This window comes from Talpa europaea, assembly GCF_964194135.1.
Source record: "Talpa europaea genome assembly, chromosome: 15".
In the NCBI taxonomy this organism is placed as follows: domain Eukaryota; kingdom Metazoa; phylum Chordata; class Mammalia; order Eulipotyphla; family Talpidae; genus Talpa; species Talpa europaea.
Window position 1 is genome coordinate 81,841,433 of NC_140083.1, and position 14,907 is coordinate 81,856,339.

Below are 14,907 nucleotides of genomic sequence, written 5' to 3' on the forward strand. Positions count from 1 at the left end.
AGTGGGAGTGGGTGCATTTGTGGCCAGGTGCACCTCTGGGTTTTGTTATTCAAATGTTTAAAAAAAAAAAAAAGGAAAAACAAGAGTCTTCTGTTTTTATGATTTTGTTTCTTCTCCCACTTTTTATCCTTGCTACTAACATTATTTGTAATTTAGTTTGTAATTCATTAAAAAAAGTTCCTAATTTTATAGCTCATCTCTTTCCTCTTTTACATTTGTGTATTTATCTACTGCAATGGTATGAGAGAGAATATGAATGTGTATGGGTCATCCTGGGTTCCAGATCGCCCCTCCCCGCTCCCTTATCTCTCTGGATGGGTCAGCTGTCTCATCACATCATAGCCTCTGTGATGCAGTTTGGAATAGTGCTCAAGGTGGGCTAAGTAGGTACTACTGCCCTCATTTTATAGCTGGGCTGAGCCCGTGTTTCCTCCTACATTTTATTTATTTATTTTAAAGATTTATTTATTTATGCACAATAACTGGGGTACAAGCCAGAGGTGCCGGGTGTGAGAGGACTGACCAGAGACAGAGTGGGGAGCAGAACAGGTGGATCAACCGAAATACACTGCTGATGGGGAAAGGATGGATTAGGGTTAAAATAAGGGGTGGGGGTGCAATTGCATGGGGAATAAAACCAAAATGAAAATGCATACATTGTGCAAAAGTGAAAAATGATGTAAGAATTATATAAAATAAAATATTTTTTAAAAAAGAAAGAAATACACTGCTGAGGGGAGCAGCAGGTGAGACGGGAGAAGTCTACTGGGCCATGTGGGGTTGCTCCCTGGCTAGGGATCGAACTCGTGCTGCAGTGGCTGCAGATAGCTTCATGGTGCTGAGACAACCCCTTGCACCACCAGGGAGGCCTCCTTCTTCACTTTAGCACCAGCCTGCATCTCTCCCCTGCCCTCAACACGCACATGCACACCACACACATCCACAGAGGCGGCAGTTCAGAACCTCAGGCTCAGGAAGTTTAGGAAGTAGCAATATTTTAAAAGTGGGCTCGAGACACTGGGCTTCTTAGCAAGCTCACCGTTGCCCCTTTTTGTTGCAGATCAACAGCAAAGCTTTATTAGCTTTATTAGTATTTGCACGATGGAGACTGTATCAACGGAATGTATGAAAAATCATTATGAAGGGGCTGAAGCTCCTTAAATTGCCACTTGGGGTTGCCGTTGTGTCACCCCATGAAAAAAACACCCCAGATCGCCTGGAGGCCCCCAAAGGAGGACGTACCCCCACGTGGGGTGAACCGAAATTCCCAGGCTCCGCGCCCCCAGCAGAGCGGTTTCCCTCGACGCCTGCGAGTTTATCGCAGAGGGCGGGGCGCTGGGAACGGCCCCCGCCAAATCCGGGGGGAGGGGCGAAGGTCAGCGGCGGCTCGCCTAGGGCCTCTCGCAGCCCCGCCCCGCCTGCCAGTCAAGCCCCGAGTCCTCGCAGCAGTGGCTGAAGTTTCACTTGGACCCGCCTCTCTCGCTCACCTGATTAGATGTTTATGAGTCAGAAGGCGGAGTCAAGAGTGTCTCGAAATTTTACTGGCTAGCGCGCACGCCTGTCCGCAGTGCACCGCCCCCTGACTCGGGGCGCTCGCTCTTCAGTGGCTCCTCGCCTCGTCCATCTTCAACGTTTCCCTCTTCATGTTGGTCCGAGGCCCCGCCTGTCCGGTCCCTGGCTCGTGCTGATTGGTGACGGCGCGAGAGAGGCCCGCCCTCCCCCGAGGATTGGCGGGCCGTGCGCACAAGGCCCGCCCCCGGGGTGGGCGGGGGAGCGTGCGATTGGCTGGGCGCGCCCGGGCAGGAGGCGGAGGAGGGGCCGGGTTTGGTTGAGCCGCAGCTGTTTGTCTGTTCGACACGGGCCCGGGCCGGACGGGGGAGACGGATCCCCAGGTACCGCGCTGATGGCGCCCCCCGGGCAGGGCGGCGGCGCCCGGGAGAGGAGCGCGGCCCGCCCTGAGAGCCGCGGCGGGGCTGGGTCTCGGCCGGGGCTAGCGCGGCCCCGCGGCGCGGGGCGCAGGGGCCGGGCCCCGCAGGCCCGCTGGGGGCGCTGAGGCGGGGGCCGGGCGGGCGGGAGCCCGCAGTTGGTGAGTCTGGGCGGCGGCGGCGTCCGCGCGGCGGGCCTGGGGCCGGGCGAGGGCGGCCCGGGCTGCGGGAGGGCGGGGCGGCCGCCGGGAGCGGCGCCGGAGAGGGAGGGGCCGGCGAGAGGCGCGGGCCCGGCCGGGGGGCGCCGGCGCCGGCCGCGGGGAGGGGCGCCCTGGCCCGCCGGGGTCCCGCGCCGGCTCGGGGGCCGCGGGGGGCGAGCCGAGGGGCGGCGGGCGGCGGGCTCTGCGGGGCCGGGGCGCCCCCGACCGGAGCCGGGGCCGCGGGTCCCGTGCGGGGGAGCTGGGGCGCGCGGGGGACGCGCCCCGGCTGGACGCGGAGCGGGCCGGGGTGCTGCCGTGGGCCGGGCGGGGAGCCGGACGCTCCCGGGGCGCCCGAGGCCGGCGCGGAGGCCGGGGGCGCTGCTCCGCGGGGGCCGGGCGGGCGCGGGCCCCGCACCTGCCCGGGCCTCCGCGGGTTCGGGCCGCGCTTGCGGCTGCGCCCGCGGGTCCCCGTCCCGTGCCGCAGCCGCGACGCCGCGCGGGGAGGACGCGTGTCCGTTCCTGCCGCCCGAGACTCGGGCGTCGGGGGCGCTCTGCGCCGGCCAGCGCCGGGGGGGCTGTAGCCCCAGGAGGTCTCCTGACCATGCTGGGTGAAACTTTGGGGGACCTGGGGCCGTCCCGGGCAGGTGATGGTCACGGGGAGCAGCCTGGAAATAGGGGGTGTCACTGAGAAGGGGACTTGGGGAGGGAGATCCCAGGGCAGAAGGCCGGCATCGCCCCTGGCCTTTGTCTGCCCCCGAGGCCCAGGCTCCTTCCCATTAGGAAGTCGGGTCCAGTGGTGAGCGGGGAAGCTGGCGAGTGGAGAGCAGGAATGAGGAGGGGTCGCCGAGGCGCCGCAGTCCAGGCCTCCCATTTATTTTTAATGGTCTGCTGACCTCCCTCAGGTCCCACAGATGGGATCTTACTGGATTTTTCCTTAATTGTACAGACTCCTGTTTCTCTTTCATGCCAAAGAATTTCAACTACATTTTTTATTCTTGGTTATGAAAGTAATGTATAATGTATTTTTAAAATTCAGAGTTGTATTGAAGTGTGAAAAGTGTAAATCCATCTACACAAACTTCACTCAGTATGTGCATCTCACCCAGAAAGGTCAGGGACAAGAGGCAGCAGAGCAAACTAATCTTGTGTCAGGGGATGTGCCACTAAAGGCAATTCTGTTTTCATGTCCTCACTAAACTGGTCTCATTTTTCCACAGTTTTCCCTGCTGGGCTGTTACTCTGTTACTTATATGCTCCTTTCACCGTTCATTTTGCCCTGCTTCTATCAAAATCCGGAGCAGTGAGCTGTACTCTGGCTTATCCCTCACCTTAAATATATTTGTGTGTGTGCCTCAGTTGTGCACTGAGTATCCTAGGATATGTCCAGGTAGATAGCCAGAACTTTCTTATGGGTAGGAACGAAACATTAAGGTGAATCATTTTGTTTGGGAGAATTACCGATATCTCGGCCTAAAGTGAGAAATTTGAGACCTCTGTCTTCCGGTTCGTGGTCTCTGTATGTACAGATTGTGTATTTGGCTCTTCATTATATATCTGGTTCTTCATCCCAAAAGATGACGGTTCTCCTAAGAAACTCCTGTTCTTTCTTTCTGTAGTGATAAGAGAACTCCCAGGTCTTCTCAGAATTTACAGTTGGTTTTCCTCTAAACCTTAGTACATCTGGGACATTTCATACTACCACCTTATTTATTGAATTTGTCCTTACTGACTTTGTTTATTTACTTTTTAAAAGATTTATTTATACAAGAACTGGGGTACAGGTCAGAGGCATGGGAAGGTGAGAGAATTCACCAGAGAGAGCGGGGAGCAGAACAGGTACACAGACCCAAGACACTGCTGAGGGGAGCAGCGGGCGTGACAGGAGAGGTCTCCCACACCATGTAGGAATCTACCTGGCCAGCCGGGAATTGAACCCACACTGCAGAGGCTGTGGACAGCTTCATAGGGCAGCGCTCAACCCGCTGCACAACCGGGGAGGCCCTAACTTAATTTTTTTTTAAAGATTTATTTATTTATGCATACAAGAACTGGGGTGTAGGCCAGAGGTGCCAGGGACAAGGGGTGAGAGGATTCACCAGAGAGCGTGAGGAGCAGAACAGGCGGATCCACCGAAATCCACTGTTGAGGGGAGCAGCAGGCGAGACAGGAGAGGTCTGCTGTGCCATGTGGGTAGCTCCCTGGCTGGCTGGGATTGAACTCATGGAGCTTAACAGTGCTGTCTTTAACCCCTGTACCACCATGGAGGACCAGTCCTTACTGACTTTAGAAGTGCCTAACCTTTATGCATTGTCCTCAGAAGCCTTTGTAGGGACCCCCAAGCCTTTATTACCCTAGTGGCGTCCTGTCCCGTTCTTCATTTTTTTTTTTTTTTGTCTTTGCCTTCCTCCCCTGAATCAAAGACTGCCTTCAAGAAATTATTGGAATTGCTCCCTATTAAGATGTAAATTACACAGTCACTTAAAGTGTTAATTCTTTCCAGGGTTTTTGGTTCTTAAGAGGTAGCAAAGGATTGGAATTATCAATGTAGAATTTCGAACATAGACCCAGAGTTATAAAAATATATTTGGAGAAGAGGAATTTCCCATTGCCCTAGAGGTCATACCACTAATCTGCTAACTTTTAGTTTGGCAGCAAGGATTGCTCTTCCATATTTTGCTTGTTTGTGGGCATTTAGATGAGTTTGACTTCTGAGGAAGCATGGGGTAGGAGAAGCAAGTGTATGTGGCCTGCTCCCAGTTCTAAAGTGTTTCAGATGGGAAAGTTACCAAATTGTGAGACAATGAACTTAAAATAAGGAATTGCAACAGACCAGTAGGAGCAAAGGTACCTTAAAATCCTGCAAAATACATTCCCACTTCAGCAGTGTTTTAGGAAAGATTTAGTCATTAACTGAACCTTACTTAACTGAGCTGAGTAAGAGCCACCCAGGTGAGCAGTTTGTGCAGATTCCTGGGCTGGGTTGTAGCTTCTGTTCAGGCGAAATGTAGATATCTTTTCAGCGTGTCCTTTGGGTCTGTGGTGGTTTTTCCTTCTATTTCTCAAGTTCGGGAATGAATAGAGAGATAATGACCCAAAGTTTTTTGAACACTTAATATCAACTGGAAATTCAGGGAACTTAGTGTTTAGCTGTCATTGCTTCAAAATTTTGGGTGCGAGGGCTGCATAGAGGGTGAGATTGGGCCATGTGAGGCATAGTAACGGGTGACAGGAAAAGCAGTTAGCCCATGTGAGTTGCAACAGAACCTTGTGGGCTGGGTCCCAAAGGGGCCCTTCATCCAAAAGAGATCACAAAGAGGCCAGGAGAGAATTGGTTCTCTGGAGCCTATTAAAAACATTCTCAAACAGAACTGAGCATCTCTCCAGATGGCACAGAGGGGGAGGAGTTGATGGAAGAGGGAAGTAAGATTGTTTTGGCCTTAATTAATTTAGGGAGCTTTTAATCAACACCTACTAGGCACCAGACATTGTGCTTTGCTCCGGAGAGTCAAAGTGATAAAAATAGTCATATTTCTTGAGAAGTTCAGAGTTTAACAGAGCAGACAGACACAAACAATTAACTCATACAATGTAATTCATGCTCTGATAGAAATAGTCTTAATATAGTGGGACCTCACAGGGGAGCCAGTGGTAAATGCTGCTGGGGTGAGAGAGCAATCATGCAGTTTCACAGAGAAGGTGACATTTGAGCTTGGCCTTAAAAGATACATTATAAATTTGCTGGGCAGACAGAGTAGAGAAGGGCATTCAAATATTTCCTAGGTCAATAACAGGGAGTTTGTACTACCATGTTAATAAGAGATAACTATGCTCTTTTGCCTCTTGTTGGAAGGGTGGGGAAGTACAAGGGCTCTCATTTGAGGCTGTGACTCACTGGTTAACATCAGATCAACACAATGAAAGGACTAAGCCAAATCTTGGAGCGCTCAGTTGGGTTTTTTGTTTGTTTGTTTGTTTTTTGTTTTTGTATAATTTGGGGTCTAAACAAAGTTGGAGAGTTAAACGTATTTACTGGCTTTTGTTCTGTCTTCCCTACTCAGTGAATCTCTCACATTAATCCCAAGGCCCTCTGAATACTACAAAAGTTTCCACTTTCTTTATCATCTTTGAATTGCTTCTATTTCAGCCATCCTGACGAGGGTTTTAGAGAGGCACAGTAATGAGTGAGTCCTCTGTGAGAAGGATGTGGGACTGGATCCCATTCCCACGTATGGTGTTCATGCGTTTTCCTAACTTGTTTTTAGTCCCAAAGGAAGTACTTATCTAAACTGAATAAAGGCAGAAATTCTATCCAAGCTAAGCTCTTGTTCCTGTCCTGGTATACTCTTCAGCCTTCAGTTTAGAGTTCAGCATCTCTTGCTCCCTTAACAGGTGTGGTGGTATAATGGTAGTAAGGGTATCTGCAAGAAGGGGATTTGTGGGGCCTCCCTGGTGGCGCAAGGGGTTAACACGCAACCTGTGAAGCTGTCCGCAGCCTTTGTAGCACAAGTTCGATCCCCGGCCAGCCAGGGAGCAACCCACATGGCGCAGCAGACCTCTCCTGACTTGCCCACTGCTCCTCTCAGCTACGTGTACTTCAGTCAGATTGCCTGTTCTGTTCCCCACTCTGTCTCTGGTGAAGCCTCTCATCCCCCACCCATGCACCTCTGGCTGTACCCCAGTTCTTGTACACATAAATAAATAAATCTTTTTTGAAAGGGGGGGGGGATTTGCTACTAAGCAGCTGTGTGATAACTAGCTGCATGGTAACACTTGATAAGTTGATTAATTTTGTTTCTCAGTTTTTTTCCTCACCTGAAAAATACAGTTTGGGCCCTCCCTGGTGGCACAAGGGCTAGTCACTCAGCACTGTGAAGCTATCGGCAGCAAATGCAGCACGAGTTTGATCCACAGCCAGGGAGCTGTCCCACATGGTGCAGCAGACCTCTCCTGTCTCGCCTACTGCTCCCTCAGCAGTATATTTCAGTAGATCTGCCTGTTCTGCTCCCCACTCTGTCTCTGATGAATCCTCTCACACCCCCACCTCCACACCTGTGGCCTACACCTCAGCTCTTATGTGCATAAATAAATAATTTTTTTTTAAAGAAAAATAAAAATACAGACTGGACTAGTTTCTCTAGACTGCCTCACAGAACTGGCTCTTGGGAGTAGATTAGACTCCAGTGCTATACCTGGAACCCTGTCTCCATTGATAGGTGGTGGACTTCCAGAGGCTTCCTACATAGTTGGCATTGGTACACAAAGCTACCAAGTAGAGAGAGCCTAAGAAATGGAGTCTTGTTCTAGCTGGGACTGGCAGGCTGAGAAAACTTTCCTAGTCACACTTTCCATGTTAATGAACTTGCCACTTCATCTTCTACCTCCCCCTTCCCCAGTTGGCTAATGCCAAGGTGAAGCCTCAGTCCTCCCTAGTCAGTTGGTCATTCGAATAGCCATTCTTGTGAAACCGATTATAGGAGACATTAAATCCGATTTCTCTTCTGAGTTGAAAGGGTTGAAGGGAAGAATAACCTCCTCCCCTTATTTGCTTTAGTTTTGAAGGTAATAATCACACCACTTGACTGGAGAGCTGTGGTTTTCTTTCTTGCCTTTGAATGGATCATTTGCCTGCTGTCAACGCGTAGCAAAAAATCACTACCAGAATGGAGGAGAAATCAGTGAATCTCATGTATTGTTTCACTACTGTACCTCTGATCTTTTGAGAATCTAGCTATTACATATAAAACATAATTCCCTTAAAAACATGTTGGGATTAAAGATCAAGGCATGGAGGGCCTCCCTGGTGGCACAAGGGGTTAAGATGCAACCTATGAAGTTATCCGCAGCCACTGCAGCAAGAGTTCGATTCCCGGCTGGCCAGGAAGCTACCCACATGGCACAGCAGACCTCTCCTGTCTGGCCCACTGCTCCCCTTAGCAGTGTATTTTAGTCGATCTGCCTGTTCTGTTCCCCCCTGTCTCTGATGAATTCTCCCACCTCCCACACCTCTGGCCTGTACCCCAGTTCTTGTATAAATAAATAAATAATTAAAAAATAAAGATCAAGGCATGGAAACAGGCCATCGATTACTGTGACTGGGGTAGGGAGAACATATTCTTGAGGTGACACCTTGGGCTGGGAAGCAGTCTTTTCTAACACAGTAGTTACTAATCTCTGACAACCTAAGACTACTTAATGGCAAGAGGTTTGCTGGACTCTGGCTTACTTTGCTGCCTGTGGGGGTTAATATAAGAGTTTTGCAACTGGAGAGTCTGTACTGTTTACCTCATTACCCTTCTCCAGCTCCCTACTGTTTTCCCAGGCTTAGAGTAATGTGTCTGTTCATGAGAGTTCAGTCCATTCTAATGCTCCCACCTTTTTAAAAAGATTTATTTATTTATGCATACAAGAACTGGGGTATAGGCAGAGGTGTGGGGGGTGAGAGGATTCACCAGAGACAGAGTGGGTAGCAGAACAGGCAGACTGACGAAATACACTGCTGAGGGGAGCAGCAGGGAGACAGAGGTCTGCTGATAGCTTCATAGTGCTGAGACTTAACCCTTTGCGCCACCAGGGAGGCCCCTTACTCCCATGTTTTCATATTATAGTGTAGAAACATGGAGGCCTAATGTTCTTACCCCTTGGATCGTGTGCTGTGGAGTATATAAAAATGTGAGAGATTAAGTCAAAGAATCTAGTAACTTTTCCTGTTGTTTCTCAAGAGTATACTTTATGTATGTCACTTAAAGAAACTTGATCAGCTTAGCTGAAGTTTCTTTTTCTCCCTACTATGTCATCTGTTTTTTTGTTTTTTTAAGATTTGTTTATTTATTTATACAAGAACTGGCGTACAGGCCAGAGATGGGGGTGAGAGGACTCACCAGAAACAGTGAGGGACAGAACAGGCAGATTGACTGAAATATACTGCTGAGGGGAGCAGTGGGCGAGACAGGAGAGGTTTGCTGCGCCATGTGGGTCAGCTCCCTGGTAGGAGATCAAACTCTGGCAATCGCTTCATAATGCTGAGACTTAACCCCTTGCGCCACCAGAGAGGCCCCCACAGTTTTTATTTTATTGATGACCACTGAGTGTCAGCTACATGGGGCTCTCTCAGAGGTATAACCTTTAAATAGTGGATGATTATAAGAGCTAAATCCTCATGGGGTTTGGAATTGGAGAGATCCTATCCTTTTTCTAAAAAAAAAAAAAGTATATGTGTATATGGTTACAGCTGCATTGGCCCTGTGTTTACTGTTACCACCTTTTTTCTTACAGGACTGTTGAAGCCTAGACACCCCCTCCCCTCCCCCTCCCCCCGTGCCGCTTTGTGGCATCCCCCCTCCCTCTACCCTTTCCCACTCTGATCATCTAGCCATGACCAGCAGAAGCACAGCCAGGCCCAATGGGCAGCCCCAGGCCAGCAAAATATGCCAGTTCAAATTGGTCCTGCTGGGTGAATCTGCAGTGGGGAAGTCTAGCCTGGTATTACGTTTTGTGAAGGGGCAGTTCCATGAGTACCAGGAGAGCACAATTGGAGGTGAGTACCTCAGAGAAGAGGCCCGTGCTTAGGAAAGCTGTTGAAGGGAGATCTAGGGACTTGTTCATGGAGCTGGCCCTCTTAGTTCTCTGGAATGGAAAGCCTTCATAAAACAGAAAAAGATTGCCTTGATGTCCCAAAGCAGGTCTATGTTCCTCCTCTTGCTTCGTAGAAGAAAGAAAAGTTCACCTTGAAGTATCAGAAAACCACTTTTTGTTCGTTTGTTTTAAACCTCAGTCTGTCTTCCTTCTCCACTCTCAATCCCAGGGAAGTTCAGTTGAGTATCACGTGAGGCAGGATTGGTTGGGAATAGTGATTCTTACTCACAGATGTGCATCAGGCTGACCTGGATAGCGTTTTCGTTCTTGGGGCCTACCCTAGGTCTGCTGGCTGATGTTGGAGGTCAGGTAAGGCAGCATAGATATATACGTTTGGCAAAGCTCCCTAGATAACTGGGGCACACATCTGTTAGAGGCTGACATTAAATCCTAAATACAAAGGGCATTTGCCTTACCTACCTTTGCTACCTTCCCCCTGCCACACCCCTATAATGGAGTGCTAATTCAATAAAGAATATTTTATGAGAATTTCCATGTTCTCCTTCCCCATTTACTAGTATCCTTGGAAATGTGGTGTTCTTGCATCAGCAGGCGATGATAGAAAAAGTAACATCCAAATAATGATACTGCTGGGAGCTGCCGTCCAGCTTTAAAATCTTCTAGTCAGTTGATGTGACTTTTATCTGAGGCTTTTTATGTCTGTTAGTTATTGTACTCCCCTGCTTTGATTAGAGGAAGAATGCTAGTTCACGCTATCCTTCTTGGTTTATGATGTGTCCCTCTCCCCCAGACCCTAGCTAGAGATACTTTTGACAGGAAGGACTTAGCTGAGAGCAGTCTCCGCCCTGGTCCTGCTGAGTCTCGCGTGATACCGGGAGAACACTAACCCTTTCCTGTAGCCAGGTGGTCTGGGGGTGACATGTCTTAGACAGGGTGGAGGTGTTTTGAGGGGGAGGTGGGTTGTTTACATTCATCCTCCCACTTACAACTGCTTCCCCTCCATTCTCTCGTCCTCAGCGGCCTTCCTCACGCAGTCTGTCTGTCTAGATGACACAACAGTCAAGTTTGAGATCTGGGACACAGCGGGGCAGGAGCGCTATCATAGCTTGGCCCCCATGTACTACAGAGGTGCCCAGGCTGCCATTGTGGTTTATGACATTACTAATCAGGTAAGTGGACTGGAAAGTGTCCTTGCTTTTCCTTACAGGAATTAGATTAGGTGGGGGAGAGAAAACTGGCTCTTGAAATAGCAAAGTAAAAGCATAAATGATGTTCCCAAGTGCTGAAAAGACAAGCAGAACTGGATGATCAGAAGCAGGTGGTTGATGGAAGGCGGCCATCTGGAAAAAGCGAGTTGAAGGGGCTTGAAGGTGGTGGATCTGGACTGGCAGTCATTGCAGCCCACCCGTTCTTGTCCTCATGTTTTTCTAGGAAACTTTCGCCCGAGCGAAGACATGGGTAAAAGAGCTACAGCGGCAGGCCAGCCCCAGCATCGTGATTGCCCTGGCGGGGAACAAGGCAGACCTGGCCAACAAGCGCGTAGTGGAGTATGAAGTAAGAGGCCCAGCGCGCCCCCACCGAACATACCCTCTGTGCTGGGGACCTCTTCTTTCCAAACCTGCCCTTTCTGAAAAACTCACCTCAGGGCTTTCGTCATCTCATTCCCCAGTTCTGTACCATGTTAAAAGAGAGCGCACTGTGACCTTAATGACAGTCAGGAGATTTTAGAGGAGTCAGAAGAAAATTCCAGAGCAGAGGGGTCGGGGAGTGCCCGCTGTGAGGGTACCAGTATGAAAACAGGAAGGAGGGAGCCGTTGAATTTGCGGGAAGGGACTATTCAGGTGTCAGAACCCAGAAGTTTCTGTCCAGTAAGACTCCTACCATATGTTGTTGGATGAAGTGGTCTAGACCATGGGTTTTCCTTGGGAGTCCTCACCAAAATAAGGGTCCAGGGCCTGCTGACTTAGTGGGCAGTTACGGGGAGGGAACCGAGGATATTGCCTGGCCCTGGCACTACATGGGAGTGCAAAGGCAGTGCTTGTTCCAGCCCTACATTCTGAGCACCAGTCCACCCCACCCCTTGCAGGAGGCCCAGGCGTATGCAGATGACAACAGCTTATTGTTTATGGAGACTTCAGCCAAGACAGCTATGAACGTGAACGATCTCTTCCTGGCAATAGGTAAGGTCAGAGCAGTCTGAGATCTTCCTGTCTTTTTCCCTTGCCTCTAGACAAGATCACTAACCCCGGTCATAAGGATAGATGGGAGTGTCTCCTCTTGTGAAAACTTTAGGTATGGAAATACCTTAACTTTCCATCGTGACCTCCATCCTTTGGCTGTAGCTTAAACCCCCTCATCTTCAAGATAGTTTACAAACCGTGAACCCTCCCTCTTCAGAACATTCTTTTAACGTCTCACCTTTCCTCTTTCTCCACGTCTCCCCCACCCAGTAGTTTTTTGGGGGGGGAGGGGGACATGAGTAAAATCTATCATACTTTCTTCCCTTCTCTTTTTATCTCTAGCTAAGAAGTTGCCAAAGAGTGAACCCCAGAATCTGGGGGGTGCAGCAGGCCGAAGCCGGGGTGTGGATCTCCATGAGCAGTCCCAGCAGAACAAGAGCCAGTGTTGTAGCAACTGAGGGGGTGGCTAGCGTCAACAAATATGGAGCTAGCACGAGAGCTAAGAAATAACCTCCATCCCCACCCCTCAGCACACAGTCCCTATGGTAACAGCACAGAGCCCTGGCTCCCAAGGGCTGCCTCCTGACAGCTCTGTCATGGCACTTTTTAACGCTTCAGCAACCAACACCAGGCAGCTGTTGCCGTTGGCCTCCTACCCCTGCTTATGGGGCTTGGGGGGTCGGATCCCCCAGGACTTAACTTCCGAAACAAACTTTCTTCACTTTGTATTATAGGTACAAGACAGTGTCCTACTTACCTTTCTCCTTTTCCTCATTCTTTCAGAAAACATTTTTTGTCTCCTGCCCCTTCTGCTTTTGGTCAGTCCCTATTCTTGACACCCTTTTCCTCCTCTCCCCAGGATGGAGAAGGTGGTGAATCCAGAAACTGAGGAAGGAGGTTTCCAATTCAGTCACAGTAAGGGCCCTGGGGGAGCAGGAAGGAGTAAGGAAACATTTGCTTTTTAATTTTATTTGGTTGAAGTTTCTCATTTTTGAAAACACTGTAGTGTCCATGAGGTGGCCTTGTGCAGAGTGTTTCTAGGTAGAGGTGAGACAGGGAAGGCGTGCTCATGGGTGCCAGGTGGGAGTCCAGTTGTTAGCTGACTGGGTAGAGGAGGCGGAGATGCACTGTCATCAGTGGCTCTGGAACTCTTCCGAAGCCTAGTTTCCCCTCACCCAGCCTCTTAGGTAGCTTCTCCCCCATAGTGGGGGAGACTCTGGACCCCAGAGTCCTCCAAAGAATCTTCACTGGTTGCCTGCATCTTTGGCTCTGCTGTGATCTAATTGGGGGAGGGGCCAGTTTCTGATACCCATCCTCTGATTTATTATACATATGCATCTTTTTTTCTCTCTGGCCTTTAGTTGGCCTCAGCCCCAGCCACTATGTCCCCCTGCAGTTTGCACTTTAATTAATTGATGGTGGTTCAGTTGGGATACATGTTGAATGGGGGTTTTGATTGACTCACCTGCCCTCTCACCTTTTTAATTAAGTGGAACCCAAGAAGTATATGTGGTTTGGGGAGGGGCTAAAGAGAATATAGTACCAGTGGCAGCTACTCAAACCCAAACTTCACTGCTAGCTTCCTCCAACTCTGATTTGTAACCTATGTTGTTGCCAACCTAGCTCTTGGGTAGAGGTTTGCCTTTCCTGGGGAATGAACAGAGCAACTGGAGAGTGGTCTCGGGATAGCACAAGCCCTGGAAGGGGAGTGAGGAAGGAAGAGTTTTCTGTCTTTTCCCAGGTTGCACGTTCAATTTGTGTCACCCATTACCATTTCGTGTCTATCTCCTTGTAAATAAGTATAGCCTTTATTCCCACTGTACAGTCTGTTCTGCCCCCCATTTCCCATCAGGCCCTATTTTTTTTTCCTCCTCTATTAATATCTTCAGTTTAGACTCTCCGTCCTTATTCCCATGCCCACCCTTTATACGACCAGTGGTTTAATCCACTAGGGGCTAATACCACAGAAGCCGACTTATGGCCCCCTCATATTATACCACCTGTTCCTGCAGACAGGGAATGACTAGCACTAAAGGTCCCACATAGATGCCTCATATCACCAGAGGACATCTGTCCTTTCTAGGTCTTTAACCTCTCTTCACACCCCTCATCAGGTCTTTTAGGATGTCTTTGGGAAGCCATCAAGGCAAGAAAGAACTCTTCAGCTCCTTCTTGTTCCAGCCCAGAGTTTTGGAAAACAAGAACAGCCACAGTGACCTAGGATTGGAATCTTTCTGCCCTTTTGGCAAACAGACATTCTTCTGTCCCTGGGTAGCTGAGCTCTCGAAAGACCTGACTTAGGTACTCCACTGAGGCCTCGATTCCCTTCCTTTTCCAGGGGCAGCCTTAGTTCCCGTGGCCCTGAAACACACACAGATTTCCTCCTTCCTTTCCCAGCACCCACTGAACCCCCAAAGCACCTAGTGCATCCTTAACAAATGGAAGAACTAGGATGGCTCTCTCTCTTAGAAATGAAGTTTTGTTTCTGCACATCTTTCCCCATGGAGCAGGAGTGAAGATGTTTCATTGCCTTGGAGTTGCAAAACCATTTCTCTAGGATGTTCCCCTCCCCTGTCCCCCTTAAGAATAGGATTGGCCTTAGTTTTTGGGCCTATCTGCTGCCTTCCTCTATTTCCTTCCAGCTCTTTGCTTTCCTTTGTGGTTCAGTTGACTCGGAAATCTTAGTTTTTAATTCCCAGCTCTTTTTTTTTCTCATGGTCAGTTTTTTAGTGGGGGGATAATCTTTTTCTTTTCTTTTTTTTTTTCTTCTAAAAAGCGTTTGACTCGTCCCCCTTTCTTCCTCTCCCAACATAACAATCGTGGTAATAGAATGCAACTGCTGATTTACCGATGTATTTAATGTAAGTAAAAAAAAAAAAAAAAAAAAAAAGATATTTGTATTGGAGTGTTGCTTTTTTTTATTTGCCTGATACTATAAATTTGGGGGAAAGGGAACCCAATAATGTTTTATTGACTCAGAAACACATTTTCTGCTGAATCTTGGTATTT

General features: G+C 49.3%; 1 protein-coding gene across 2 annotated transcripts; it reads left to right on the forward strand.

The window, feature by feature from the left end:
* Positions 1–2,049: 2,049 nt before the first annotated feature.
* Positions 2,050–12,356, forward strand: RAB5B (RAB5B, member RAS oncogene family; the record flags this gene model as incomplete). Of its 2 annotated transcripts, XM_084254615.1 has the most annotated exons (6): positions 2,050–2,086; positions 9,398–9,659; positions 10,736–10,887; positions 11,150–11,272; positions 11,805–11,898; positions 12,241–12,356. In XM_084254615.1, the coding sequence occupies exons 2-6, from the start codon at positions 9,497–9,499 to the stop codon at positions 12,354–12,356; spliced, it is 648 nt and encodes a 215-aa protein (XP_084110741.1). In that variant the 5' UTR covers positions 2,050–2,086; positions 9,398–9,496. The 2 variants fall into 2 exon arrangements, with proteins under 2 accessions (XP_084110741.1, XP_084110740.1); XM_084254614.1 differs by lacking the exons at positions 2,050–2,086; positions 11,150–11,272 and having other exon boundaries at positions 9,424–9,659.
* Between the last annotated feature and the right edge of the window lie 2,551 nt (positions 12,357–14,907).